This window comes from Orbicella franksi, chromosome 7, assembly GCF_964199315.1.
Source record: "Orbicella franksi chromosome 7, jaOrbFran1.1, whole genome shotgun sequence".
Taxonomy (NCBI): domain Eukaryota; kingdom Metazoa; phylum Cnidaria; class Anthozoa; order Scleractinia; family Merulinidae; genus Orbicella; species Orbicella franksi.
Genome location: NC_138151.1, coordinates 30,644,764 through 30,658,172, shown reverse-complemented (window position 1 = coordinate 30,658,172; position 13,409 = coordinate 30,644,764). Strand labels below are relative to the sequence as shown.

Sequence of the window (13,409 nt, the reverse complement as noted above, 5' to 3'; positions counted from 1 at the left end):
GAGTGAAAACAGCAGATTTGGTGAACTTTTAGCCTCGGAAATACAATAACGAGCAATACCATCCAGTAAAATTCAAAATAACTATTTTACTCAATCAGTGAGACAGAGTCATCGTAAAAAAATTCTTCTCAAGGCCAGAGTGAAATACATCAAGTTAGACCATGTGTTTTTATTGCTGAAAAGGAAAAATAAAGGTAAACCGAGTAAAATTTTGATTTCGTGGCGGAAGCTAAAAAATAGATTTTTTCATTGTTTGCTTATCAATAGCTGTTAAGAAGATAAAAATCTGATACGTAGTTTGTTTTCATTAGAACTACTTTCATTTCCATGAACGAAATTGAGACTTCGTAATCAACTTCTCAAATTTATCAAATTTCAAACCTTCAATTCGCTGTTGAACTCTTCTTGTGTTCCTAAACCAAATCACTATATGGCAAACCCAAACATATGCAGTAACTCCAAATTAATCAATGTTCAATTAATCATGAAACTGTCAGCTGTTCTGATCTCTTCTGCATCAGAATACTTGCCACGGTAATTTAACAGTAAATTTGCAAGTCAAAGTGAAATAAAAGCCTTCGTAGCCAAGTTTAAGACAGAAAAACGAAATATTTTCTCTCTTTTGCCCAGTTGTGTCGTAGAAATGACTATTATATTACCAGTTTCTATGGCAAAACTAAACATATGTAATAATTCCAAATTTCGCAATGTTCAATTAATCATAAGGTATTGATCAAAGTCGCTTGAGCTAATTATCGCATTTCTTTTCAGACGACACGGAAGTCGGGCAAATTCTGTGAAGTGTGTAGTAGAGGAATACGTTTATTTATTTATTTATTTTTTGTAATTTTCTTTTTTTTTTTTAATTTGAATAGGAATACGTTGATGCCATTCTTACATGAGGGGGCGTGCCTGTGCTTGTATTCTACAAACAGGAATCGAAATTTCCAATATCCAATGAGAAAAGACCTCCGTTATCACCGAAGTGTTGAACTTATTTAACCAAGAGAAAAAAAAAAAAAAAACCCATTGTTTTAACTTTGTAAGTATCTCATCACATTTGCTCATATATTTACTTTTCACGTTGTTTGTTGACTGTAATGCGACGTCTGGCATGGCTTCGTCGGCCATGAATTCATCTGACCAAGGTAGACAAGAATGCCCTTATTTGCAAGATTATGTCTGGCGAAAGACATACCTCACCGACAACACGTACAGAAATCTTTTGGCGTTAATTTGTGTTAATTCTGTAGCAATAACTCCAACTATACTGCTGAACGCGCTGGCCATCTTTGCCGTGACAACCAAGCGCTCACTGCAGAGCAACTCGAATATTCTCTTGGCATGTTTGGCGGGTTCAGATTTGTTCGCTGGAATGGTTGGTCTAACTATTGCTGTTGCGGTAAACGTGAAGCGAGCTTTTGTCATCGAGCCATTTTGTGCGCTGGAAACAGTACACTTCATAACTCTTTATGGACCAAGCTATGTTTCGTTGGGTCACCTTGTGTTAATAAGCGTCGATCGCTACATTGCAATCAAGGATGCCTTGAGGTACCAGGTAATTGTCACAAAACAGCGGATAAAAAAAGGTGTACTTGTAGCATGGGCCATTGGCGTTTATCTAACAATTCAGGAAACTGTCTTCGCTGTTATTGTAAAAAAAGCTGCCAAAATTTACGCAGTATACTGGACAGTTGGATCTGTCTCATCTTCTGTCATCGGATTGGCTTGCATTTCTGGTATCTGTTACTGTTATGTGTATATTTTCTCAGAAATACGGCGACAGAAAAAGCGGCTGCAAACAGAGCAGTTGTCCCAGGAAGAAGCGAAAAGAGTGAAGAAAGAAAACAAGGCAGCCTACACCCTAGGAATCATTTTGGGTGTGCTAGTTATAACTTACATGCCGTCAGTGCTATTGCTTTTCCTTGCATCAATTCCAGCGTATAGCAAATTGGACACTGGAACTATTCTTATTCGTTATGCTTGGGCGACAACTTCGGTCTTGCTGCGTTCTCTTTTTAACCCCATCATTTACTGTTGGCGCAATGAAAAGATTCGGAATGCTTTTCTCGAGAGTTTTCGTGTCAGAAAGCCAGACAGAGCAGCAGACATGCAAATGGTAGAAATACAAAATCATCGACCTGAAATCCAGCCTTCTGCTAACGAGACTTGTTGTTCAGTGGCTGTAATAAAGAAGGAACCTGTTTTGCTGTCAATAAGTCATGATCCCAAAGCCGACGAAATTGTTCACATTCAAGAAATGGATAATTAACTCTAATAAATTGTGGAGCGAAAATGTTAAGATGCTTGTCAGTTTTATCTAGGTAGATGTAACATTCATTAGTGAATGGATAAATTATGTCTATTATGTATAATAATTTTAACAACCCAGTAATCTCCCACTATAGTCGATAGTGGGAGAGTCAAATGTTCTTCGTGTTGGAAAGCAAAGACAAAATAAAATCAAGAAAAAAACAGTAAATTTTAGATTTCGTGGCGGAAGCTAGAAAAAAGATTTTCTTCATTGTTTGCTCATAAATAACTGTTATGCAGATAAAAACCTGATGCACACTTTGTTTTCACCAGAACTCCGTTCATTTTGCGAAAAATAACGAAATCGGTTTTTGCGGTGAAGGTCTCAAACTTTCCAAATTTCAAACCTTAAATTCGATGTGAGTCTAAACTGCGATCACACCTTTTCTCCCCTTTTACATCTGGTCGCGATCATACCCGCCTTCCCTCCCTCCCTCCCTAATAAAATAAAATAAAATGAAACGAAACGAAACGAAATAAAATATATAAAGTAAAGTAAAATAAAATAAAATAAAATAAAATAAAATAAAATAAAATAAAATAAAATAAAATAAAATAAAATAAAATAAAAGACGATTAATCAGAGGTGGCTGTGGATCATAAGCTCTTGTTCTTAAATAATAGTCCAGGCACTTTTTTATCGACAGAGAAACTTTTTCCTTATTCCAGCGAAACAACGATTTAGTAAACATTTTTCTATGTGGTAGAACTCCGAATTTTGTTATTTATTTAGCTTACCATGAAACATCGATCAAAGTGGCTGGGACCATTGATGGCACTCTTTGTTTAGTCGGCAAATTCTGCGAGCGATGCCAAATATTGTTTGGTTTTTCTTTTGTCTTTTTTTAATTCTAATGCCCCTATATCCCCTAATTCAAACACTTACTGTGTAATGGGCAAAGATATAATCTTTATTGTTATAGGAAGACCCGCATCTGCACTTGCATTCTCCAAAGGAAAGAAAATTTCCTATATTTAACGAGAAAAGACCTCCGGTATCAAGTGTTGAGTTTTTTTGCCCAAGAGAAAAAAGCCCTCACGAAATCTTTTAACGCCTCCATTCTCCAGACAGGAAACAAAATTTCCTACATCCAATAAGAAAAGACCCTCGGTATCAAGAAAACAAAAACCCTCACGGAATCCTTTAAATCAGCAAAAAACTTATCGCACTTGCCTACATATTCTCTTTACGCGTCGTATGTTGCTTGCAACGTGTGAGCGTATCTATGTGCTCTTCGACGATGAATTCTTCTAATCAAGGTAGGCAAGAATGTCCTTATTTGCAAGATTTTGTCTGGCGGAAGACGTACCTCACAGAACACAAGTACAGAAATTTTGTCGCTTTAATATGTTTTGATTCTCTAGCACTTATTGTGACTGTCTTGTTAAATGCACTGGTCATTTTTGCTGTGAAAACCAAGCGCTCACTGCAGAGCAACTCGAATATTCTCTTGGCGTGCTTGGCGGGTTCAGATTTGTTCGCTGGAATGGTAAGTCTACCTATTGCTGTCGCGGTAAACGTGAAGCGAGCTTTTGTCATCGAGCCATTTTGTGCGCTGGAAACAGTACACTTCATAACTCTTTATGGACCAAGCTATGTTTCAATGGGTCACCTTGTGTTAATCGGCATCGATCGTTACATTGCAATCAAGGATGCCTTGAGGTACCAGGTAATTGTCACAAAACAGCGGATAAAAAAAGGTGTACTTGTAGCTTGGGCAATTGGCGTTTATCTAACAATTCAGGAAACTGTCTTAGCTTTTATTGTCAAAAAAGCTTCCAAAATTTACTCAGTATACTGGACAGTTGGATCTGTCTCAGCCTCTGTCATCGGGTTGGCTTGCATTTCTGGTATCTGTTACTGTTATGTGTATATTTTCTCAGAAATACGGCGACAGAAAAAACGGCTGCAGACGGAACAGTTGTCCGAGGAAGAAGCGAAAAGAGTAAAGAAAGACAACAAGGCAGTCTACAGCCTAGGAATCATTTTGGGTGTGCTAGTTATAACTTACATGCCTGCAATAATTATTCTTCTCGTAGGGGCAACTTCTTCATTTAACGAATTGAACACCGGAATTACCCTAATTTGCTTTAGCTGGGCATCAACCTCTGTTTTGTTGCGTTCTCTTTTTAACCCTATTATTTACTGTTGGCGCAATAAGACTATTCGGCATGCTCTTCTGGAGATTTTTCATGTAAGACAGTCCGAAAACAGAGCACCAGACATTCAGATGGTAGCAATACAATATCAACGACTTAAAGTTCAGCATACGTTTCGCGAGACTTGGTCAACGGCTGGAAGAAAGCAAGAACCGGTTTTGCTATCAATACGTCATCTCAAAGCTGACGAAATTGTTCATATGGAAGAAATGGATAACAAACATTTGTGAATTGTGTAATGTTGTATGCCATATAATATATATAGTACTCTTAATATTTCTACCACTTAAAAGTGTCAGTAGAAAAATTAGTTTACTATTATATATTAAAAATTTAAAAAGAATGGAACATTTCATCCTTCAGTTATATATTTCGCTGATGCATAAAAGATTAAGCAATGTTTGCTGATGAAGTTCTGCGCTTTATAAAGACATATAAAATTTGGTCTGTCCACAGCCCCTATATTTTGTCTTTAGATCGCAAATAAAAGTATTCAGGCGAGGGTCTACATGAAGGCCGTATTTTGGCTGGGTATTATGGTTTTAATGCAAATACCTCGTTCACGTTTCAAGCAGTCAAGAATCTCTCAGCTCATCCCACATAGATGTTTAGATGAAATGAATTTGCTTCCCAGGTAACCATTTTTCGAACTCTAAATTTGGGCGTAAAAGTGGTGAAGTGTAAATCAATAATCAAATTAAACCAAGTTAAAATTTTCACAAGTACTCAGGTGGTTTTATTACCAAAGGTTTCATTTTGGATAACAGTTTATCACTTCAAACATCTTTTGTAACTGAACTCTCGTAATGATATTCATAGAACACAACTGAGCTATGATTAGTGGGTTTTTGTCTTTCTGTCTGTTATGTAGAATTTTACTTGGACTTGCTGATTTAATTAAAGATACGCTTTTTTGTTAAATGTTTTAAATGTCTGAACAGGTCTTGAAAAATTTCTTTGGGTCTGGACAATGGCTATCACTTGACGCTGGTAATTTGGTCTTCGTTTCCCAGTGCTATTAGTCTTTTACAGATGATTTAATTTCATCTGGTTGCAAATATCAATAAAAGTATCTTCCTCTTCCAAGTAACCCTGAACAATCTCATCTAACAGGCCAAACAATTCTGTTTCCTTCCTCCGAAGCTTGTTTATCTGCAGTATTGTAACAATCCCCATGCCACGCGCTTGCCTGAGCTGTCGAATGGCGTCACTGACTCCATCATAGAATGATTTCCTTTTCGTGGTACTCGGTTCTGGTTGGGATGATTCTCGATTTCTGTCTTGCCTCGACTCGTGAAATGGGCTTCTAACCGAGTCAAAATCAACTGTCGTGTTGACGCTGGAGTTGAGGGTGTGTTTGTATAGACCTTTGTCATACGATAGTGAAAGTTTGCGTTTTAAAGATCGCTGCTTCAGGAATTGGCTAACAGCCTCAAAAAAATCCTATTATTGTCATTGGTAGAGTTACGCTCATCTACAAGGGCATGAAGTTCGTTCTGAGTTACAGCGGTCCTCGCATCTGACAGTGCATCGTTTATTGCAGCAATAAAAAAGTTCATGAACATAATAGTGAGGCTTATAAGGAGCAAAGCAGCAAATATTCTGCCAAATGTATCATTTGCATCTGATAACTGGTTGATGGGTCTTGCCTTGACTCGGCCTAAGATTAATTCTAGTTGGAAATATGCGGCTTTCAGGATCGAGGAATATTTTTCAGACCCAGTGCCGAAGATAAGAACGCCAAAATGAAGAAATGCCATGAAGCCAACTGCAAGGACTGCCGTATAAGAACGAAGAAGCTTTGAAGATATTTTCAACGTTCTTGAAAATACAGCAACATGCGCGTTGAAACGGATAAGCCGTAAAAGTTTCAATGTTACTATGAAGACCAGAATACCTAAGACGCCATTTTCGGCCTCTGTCCAGGCGATGACTTCTTGGAAAGTTGCATTTGCGTAAACGTTTTCTTTCAGCTTTCTAACTGTCGAGACGGCTTTGTCTGATCGGACAATGTTCATTACCACAGCAAGTACTGATACTAAAACTTGAAAGATTTCCATCCAATTCCAGAAGGATTTGAAAAATCCTGATCGTAGCTGATAAACTCTGTAGCATGTTCTTCCCACATAAAGTAAGACGAATATGATGAGTAATAGTATACATACCAGATAAAATTGATGCGATCCAGTTTCCTTGGAATACACAGAGATAATGTTGATCTTCTCCAATGGTGCGCTGTAACTGGACGATTGGATTTCGTAGAAATAAGTGGCAACAACTATGAAATTTGTAGAAGGGTTAAAAGCGGCGAACTCTAAAATGACAGAGCGTGATTGCAGGTCCAACCAGTTTTGTCTTTGTAATGTCTCAAGTATGACGAGCGCGGTTTTAATATCATAGCCAAGATCAGCTATGAATCCTCCTCCAGGGTACAGGGAAAACTGTCCCCACTTCGGTACTACATCGGTTTGTCCAGGCTTCTCATATCGCCATGGCTTCGGACAGAGCCGGAATAGTTCGTCTTTCGTCGTAGAATTGTCGAATGGGATCCAACCCGGTTTGTGGAAAGGCGTCGTGTCTTCGTTTTTGTCTGAGTACACATCATAGCAGACAGGGAAGGTTGGCTTCATGTGGTCCAAAACTTCGCAAGGCTCTGTCAAAAATCATGACAAGGGATTTGCAAATTAATTCAATAAAGCCGAACAAGTTGCCAAAATGTTTTATACCTAGCAGGGTATAAAAAACAAGCGTAGGAAGTACTATTAACTTCTGCCGTTAAATTGTTTTCATGCCTTTAAATATAACGTTGCTTCTAACCCATTTTTTTATTCCGAGTGGTATGAATCCTTATTTGCCCGAGCTTTCATACTACTACTTATTTAGTATATGACCGAGAAAATTCGGAGTGCACCAGTATTAATCTACATCACAGTGCAAACTAAAGATTAACTATTAATATTGACCTGTTCTCAGCCAATAACTATGAAGTAGCTTTCTCATTCCCAAAGCTACTTACTTGGTTTGACTCTTAGTTGCCTTAATCGAGGCATTCCAACAAGAACTGTACGCTTGTTGCCAATGTATATACTTTGTTTTTCCACTTGTCTATTGTACCACACTCCAGCATAAACGCCAGGCAGGAAAACAGTACGCAGCCAATTCCAGTAAAGAGAGTTGCTGAAAACCTGAGGATTGAAGAATGAATGGGTGTGAAATGACTGAAAATGTTTTAAACTTAAGCATGGATCCCCTCCCCCCACTCGTCCCACAATCTTAGCATCCGCTTCACCAGTTCAAATATCTCCAGGACTATAAAGTCTGTTATAGCAGAAACTCTCCCACTTTGTAGAAACTGATGATGGTGGTTTTAGACGTCAGCGCAGTGTTCAGTTTTTGACTTTTACCCTCTATGGATTCTTTCTTTTAATTACAACTCTACCATTTCAAGTGGTATTCGGTCTAACCCGGGAACATTCATTTTACATAGCTAGGTTTACCGAAGTAAGCTACCTGCTACCTTGGGTACCTATTTTATGTCTATGTTTTGCCATGTCACCCTTGCGAATATCACTTTGGATTAGTCGCTGTATGCAAATATCAATTTAGATTAGCATGTGACATAGTTTTCACTTGAATTTTTATTGTTGTTATTAGAGTAATTGAAAAATATTTCAATTTGTAACGTTTTTAGCCTCCACTATAACTGCAAAATTTGTAATTGTAAAGTTTAGACTGTAATTATTGTAAAGCGCTATCGAGCTAAAGGGAAATAGCGCTATATAAATAAAGTATTATTGTTATTATCATTATCATTATCATTATCAATATTATTATTATTATTATTATTATTATTATTATTACTATTACTATTATTTTATCGAACGCTTACCGTGTGGAAACCTTGTAGGCCGTCACGGGTTGACTTCGCCAATAAATACTGGTGATCATTTTTACTTCCATAACATACCACCATCAAAATAAAAACAAACGTACAGTAAACAATGAGCTCGATGTAGAAACGAGAGATGTTCTGTTTCTTCGTCTGACGTCTTCTCATTGCCTCTACTTCGGATATATTTATGGTCCATATCCTTTCTTTTGAGCACTGGATATTTTGAGCACTAGTTTCTGCAAGGATTGAGTAACCTTCGCTGTTATCCCTCTTCAACCTTATAATGACTGCCAGCAATACAGCTGCAGCAAGTACTTTAGCAGGTTCATTGACAGTGACATCTTGGGAAAATGATATAAGCATCGAAGACAACCATTGTTCACTTAGGCTTTTTCCCCAAACAAGGCTATAAAATATCGAAAATGTCGCAGAAACAACACAGGTGCAAAAACAGAGAAACCAAGCAATGTAAACATTCAAATTATGTACACAACATCTACGCGGCAGTTGATTAGTCGTTCTCGAGCTCCCCTTTTGGAACAAGAATGCAATAAGAATGTTTATCGGTGCCACAACAAGGGTGCTTTGAACTCCAATAACAACCTGTCTCCAAGAAAACTTCAATGGCCCGACTTGAATGACTTGTTCGGATTTTCCGGTCAGATCATAAAACATAGCATTTGCAAGCATGGCTGACAGAAGTATTGAAAGACAGCATGATGCACGTTGCACTCTTGAGAAAGGATCTCTTGGTGGTTTCGCTAACACTGACACCCAAATGTGTTTCTCTGTAAGACCCTTCCACCATCGTTTTAACACATTGGTTTTGAAAGTGTCGTCATTCACCAATAGCTCTAACATTCTCTCTATTCGTCCGTCGCCTCGCTCAAGAGCTAACCACTTGTTGTTTGCAAATGTCCACGATGTTTGGGTTTGTTTGTCCATAATGACAATATCTTCAAGAAACCAGGACGGACTTGTTCCAGAGTTATCGTGTCCCACTCGCACGCCATGTATAAAACCCAGGGATTTGTCAACAGTGAGAACAAAGACCTCCGAGCTTCCTCGATAAAACAGTGAGTCATTCGAGCCGGATTCAGTACCAAGCTGTATAATCCAACTCCTTCCTTCGGCGCCATGTATCTCCATGGCAACCTTGGCTGTTGTACCGGAATTCCACCAGATCCCAGTTGTAACAGTTATTTCATATTCGTATGTGTTACTTGAAGACGTTGGAAGTTGTCTACTTGGCGATGTCTGAAAACAAGTGTTTGTTTCCTTAAACAGACTACATATTAACAAAATAGATTTAATAATTCATTAATAATTCTTTTTCTTTTTTTTCAACTCGAGTTACCTGATGTAACTAGAAGAGTGTAAATTTCAGTCCTGTCCGGCTGGGCACCTCCCCTTAGCTAAGCCCAATTTTTCAAATACCATTTAACTAACTGTTTTCTTTACATCGAAATCATATTTGCTGCTGAGCCATTAAGGGTCACATGATAACTGCTTTCTTCACAAATAATTCCTAAGCTTTGTGTGATAATTATTTTATTGTATAATGCTATCATTAATATTTAAGAATAACGACTGAAAAAGACCCAAGTTTAGCTAAAATGCAGTAACATTCTACCCAATTTGCTGAATTTTTTCATGTATGTGTTGAATTGTATCAATCACCGAGCCAACAAAAAACTCTCAAAAACTCACCCTTGCGGCATCCCTTTTGTCCGTTCTTCTGGCCAGAAGAAGTACAAGAAAATAAACCATAAATGCTACCATTACTGTCACAATAACGGCCACATTCCCCGTTTCATCGAGCTTCTTGAATTCTACAAGGACTTTGTCGAAATCGATTGGATTAGGTTTGACAACAAGGCTTCCTCCGAATGACGTCAAATGGTTACAGGAACACTTGAGAGATCCGTTCAAGGTAGCAGATAGAAACTGTGACAAAAAAGGCCAGAGTCAATCAAAGTTTACATAACATTAACATAGAAGGCAGGAAGAAAGTCTGGTGTTGAACAGTTTATATAAAACAAACGACTTTGATGCATGTCCAATCCCATGTTAACAAACATTTAGCATCACGTATTCCGGTAGCAACCTATACTGATGATATCATTTTAAAGTCATGCAAATTTGGCGACGACAATGTTGGTACATGTTCCTTTGTAAAGTCATTTTTAAACAGTAGTCTATCGTCCCAAGCTAATATTGAATTCTCAGTAGGACAAGAGATTGTTTACAATCACTTGAGAGGGCATGGATGGGGCTTGTATTAAATCTCAGTGAGGTAATATTTTCAGCCATTTTTCAGCTCTCAATAAAGTTTGAAGATCTCTACCTGCTATCGAGCAGTTAATTTACGCATTATTTTTTACTTGGTGGTTAAAATTGTGGCCAATTTCCAGCAATTAGTTAATTCCGGACCCTCCCTTTAGTTTGAAAGAAATGAAGGGAAGGTATGCGCTTTTTTTTCAGAAATGGCACGAATCACATGGGAAAACCCATTAACTCCGATGTTTTAAAATAGATTTTTCCTGATATAGCTTGCGTAAGTGGAAAGTGAATCATAATGCAATTTATATGGACTTACCCGGCAGCCGTCTGTTATCCACATCTGCTTCCTGTCTGACCAATAAACGCAGCTTCCCATTGCCACTCTCAAAGTGTAGTTGTGATCAGTGCTCGGATCATAAACAGGCACGACACTTACATTTTCACTTTGAGGTGGGGTAGGAGGGGGACTTTTTATATCAACACAGGCTCTTCTTTGCCGTCGTTGGCCAAAGCATGAACGTTTCTGTCTCTTTTGGGATTTAGTAATGTTGCTATCGCTTAACAGTGCTAAGTAGTATATTCCGGGTCTCTTGGCAAGAACTTCAATTAAACGGTTGGAATAACAACCATTTTTCCCTTCGAGGTTTTCCTTCATCTTCGTCCAAATACATCTTTCATAGCTGGATGCAGTGGCATTGAGGTCATGTTCTTTGAGGGTTGGTCGCTGACCAAATCTTATGTATAAAACCAAATTTACAAGCGCGTCGTCGGGTGCAATGTCAAGTTGTACCACTGTATTTTCGTAATCAACTTTCATCTTATGAAAGCGAGGAGAGTTATTATTTGTGAAGAAGGGCGACTTTTGTAAAGGGTAGTTCTGGGGTTTTGGTGTCATCTCGATGTCAACGTCACTTGAAAGTTCAGAAATTTCCATAACCTTTTGCTGATCATCTTTTAAGTCCAAGGATAATACATAGGAGTTGACTCGCTCTCTTGTGCGGTCCCAAGTGAAAGGATTAAATTCTATGGATAACATCTGAAACATCATAAACAGCAACGCTATAATTCAGATATATGTTTACTAATGTAAAATTAGGTTTTATAACATAATTAAAGCAAAGCGCTCGCTCTGATTGGTTAATTCATCGTCTACTATTAGCTCAGGGTGTACGGTGCTGACGCGTGTGCTAATGTGATGTAGCTCAATAAAAGAACTTCTTTTGCTCCAATGCGTCAAAGTTATGATATAAATCAAGTGGTAAACGCCACAACTGTACACTATTGAGTTATGGATGCACTTGGGAGGTTTGCTAAGCACTCAAGAAGCTAGAGTCGCACTTGGCTATGGCCTCGTGCGACTCTTACGCTTCTTTCGTGCTTAGCAACCTCGCGGCGTGCATCTATAACTCAATAGTGTACGCTATGGCGTTTACCATTTGTTAAATCTGTCGGTTAAAGCCGAAATTAACGAAAACGAAGAGAATCCAATACCTAAATAATTCACAGAGTCCAAAAGAACTATAGAATTTTGGGTACTGGAGAAACGCCACGAATATTTGGACATTAACGGTTAGATTGCTGTTTTATTTTGTTTCGATTCAGACCGAATTGACCATTTATTTAGTTTTTTTTGCTTATTTTCTTGGCGGTTTATGTATAGTTTGTGTGTTTTGCTGCTGCTTTTTTAAATGGAAGCACACCGTTATTTCATCAGTATAATGACCGGACGCCTTGAGTGCCATGATTCAAACATCACGACTCGAGAGAAAGGAAGAAATACAACAACAACAATAACAACAATTAAACTGTCTTCCACATTCATTTGAAACTCACCGTAAGTTAAAAAATCGTTTAAGGACCAGAATATACGTTTGCCTTCGACCATTTGTTCAACCTTTTCATTACCTTTTTGGCACATTTATGTTAACTTTTCTTAGCTTATAGCTTGGCAAATGGAAACTAAAGGTAATCTGGAAGGCAGGGTAATGTAGTGAAGAGATGTCGACCCGGGAAGTTAAATTTTTACTTATATTTTATTTAATGATCACGAGTTACAAAAGGTACTATTACCTGAGCATCCACAAAATCATTGTTGGCGACCTGGAAGACCAAAGCGTTACTATCCACAGGCAAAACGAAGTTTCCATGATCACTTTTAATCTTCAATCCACTAAGTCTAGCCGGTGTATACCGCCCTAATGTGAAGGACAAATCACTCGTCTAATAATAATAATAATAATAATCAATATTTAAACAGGGTGACCCCTTCAGTCGCAGGACTGGTATCAACGGGGGCCCTGTATAACGTAAAATAAAAAGAGCATGTATAAATAATATATATCTATAAAAAAAAAACTAACTACTTTAAAAGATACGCTGAAATGTTTAAAAAATTTAAAAGCTTAAAAAGGTAATAGCGTTCTCATAAAAATTGGATATAGAATTGAAAATGTTCTAAAAAATAACCTAAGAAAAAAAATCGGAGATAGCCTTGAAACGTTCCTTAGGTGGTAAAATCTTTATGTTCGTTGGAAGGCTATTAAATGTGCATGCACCATGATAATAAAAAGACTTTTTAGCGACATCTAAATGAAATTTAGGAAGTATAATGTCAGTGATTGACGATCTAGTGCATCTGTTAAAAACATGTTGGTTGTCGCTCTGGCAGCGTAACAGGAAATAGTCTTTAAAGTATAGAGGAACTTCTCCGACCAAGCACTTGTTAACTAACAGTGCACAGTGCTTTTCCATGGTTTTTGTA

At 37.8% G+C, this 13,409-nt stretch overlaps 3 protein-coding genes across 3 annotated transcripts; 2 read left to right on the top strand and 1 right to left on the bottom strand.

Annotated features, from left to right (window-relative positions):
• Positions 1-1,114: 1,114 nt before the first annotated feature.
• LOC145493722 (melanocyte-stimulating hormone receptor-like) lies at positions 1,115-2,272 on the top strand. Its single transcript, XM_081473182.1, has one exon. It carries the CDS (start codon positions 1,115-1,117, stop codon positions 2,270-2,272), a length of 1,158 nt encoding a protein of 385 aa, XP_081329308.1.
• Positions 2,273-3,554: 1,282 nt separating this feature from the next.
• LOC145493721 (trace amine-associated receptor 5-like) lies at positions 3,555-4,778 on the top strand. The gene has a single exon (XM_081473181.1). The coding sequence runs from the start codon at positions 3,555-3,557 to the stop codon at positions 4,701-4,703; it is 1,149 nt and encodes a 382-aa protein (XP_081329307.1). The 3' UTR covers positions 4,704-4,778.
• LOC145492000 (polycystin-1-like protein 2) lies at positions 4,774-12,864 on the bottom strand. The gene is made up of 6 exons (XM_081471308.1): positions 12,719-12,864; positions 10,965-11,684; positions 10,076-10,312; positions 8,363-9,622; positions 7,490-7,658; positions 4,774-7,126 (listed from the first exon to the last, which is right to left on the bottom strand). Exons 2-6 carry the CDS (start codon positions 11,682-11,684, stop codon positions 5,886-5,888), a joined length of 3,627 nt encoding a protein of 1,208 aa, XP_081327434.1. The 5' UTR covers positions 12,719-12,864; the 3' UTR covers positions 4,774-5,885.
• Positions 12,865-13,409: the final 545 nt, after the last annotated feature.

Coding starts and splice junctions, on each gene's coding strand:
- LOC145493721 (XM_081473181.1), top strand. CDS start 3,555: ATGAATTCTTCTAATCAAGGTAGGCAAGAATGTCCTTATTTGCAAGAT.
- LOC145492000 (XM_081471308.1), bottom strand. CDS start 11,684: ATGTTATCCATAGAATTTAATCCTTTCACTTGGGACCGCACAAGAGAG. Junction 10,313..10,964: donor GGATAACAGACGGCTGCCGG/GTAAGTCCATAT, acceptor TTTTTGTCACAG/TTTCTATCTGCTACCTTGAA. Junction 7,127..7,489: donor GCAACTAAGAGTCAAACCAA/GTAAGTAGCTTT, acceptor GATTTTTGACAG/AGCCTTGCGAAGTTTTGGAC.
- LOC145493722 (XM_081473182.1), top strand. CDS start 1,115: ATGGCTTCGTCGGCCATGAATTCATCTGACCAAGGTAGACAAGAATGC.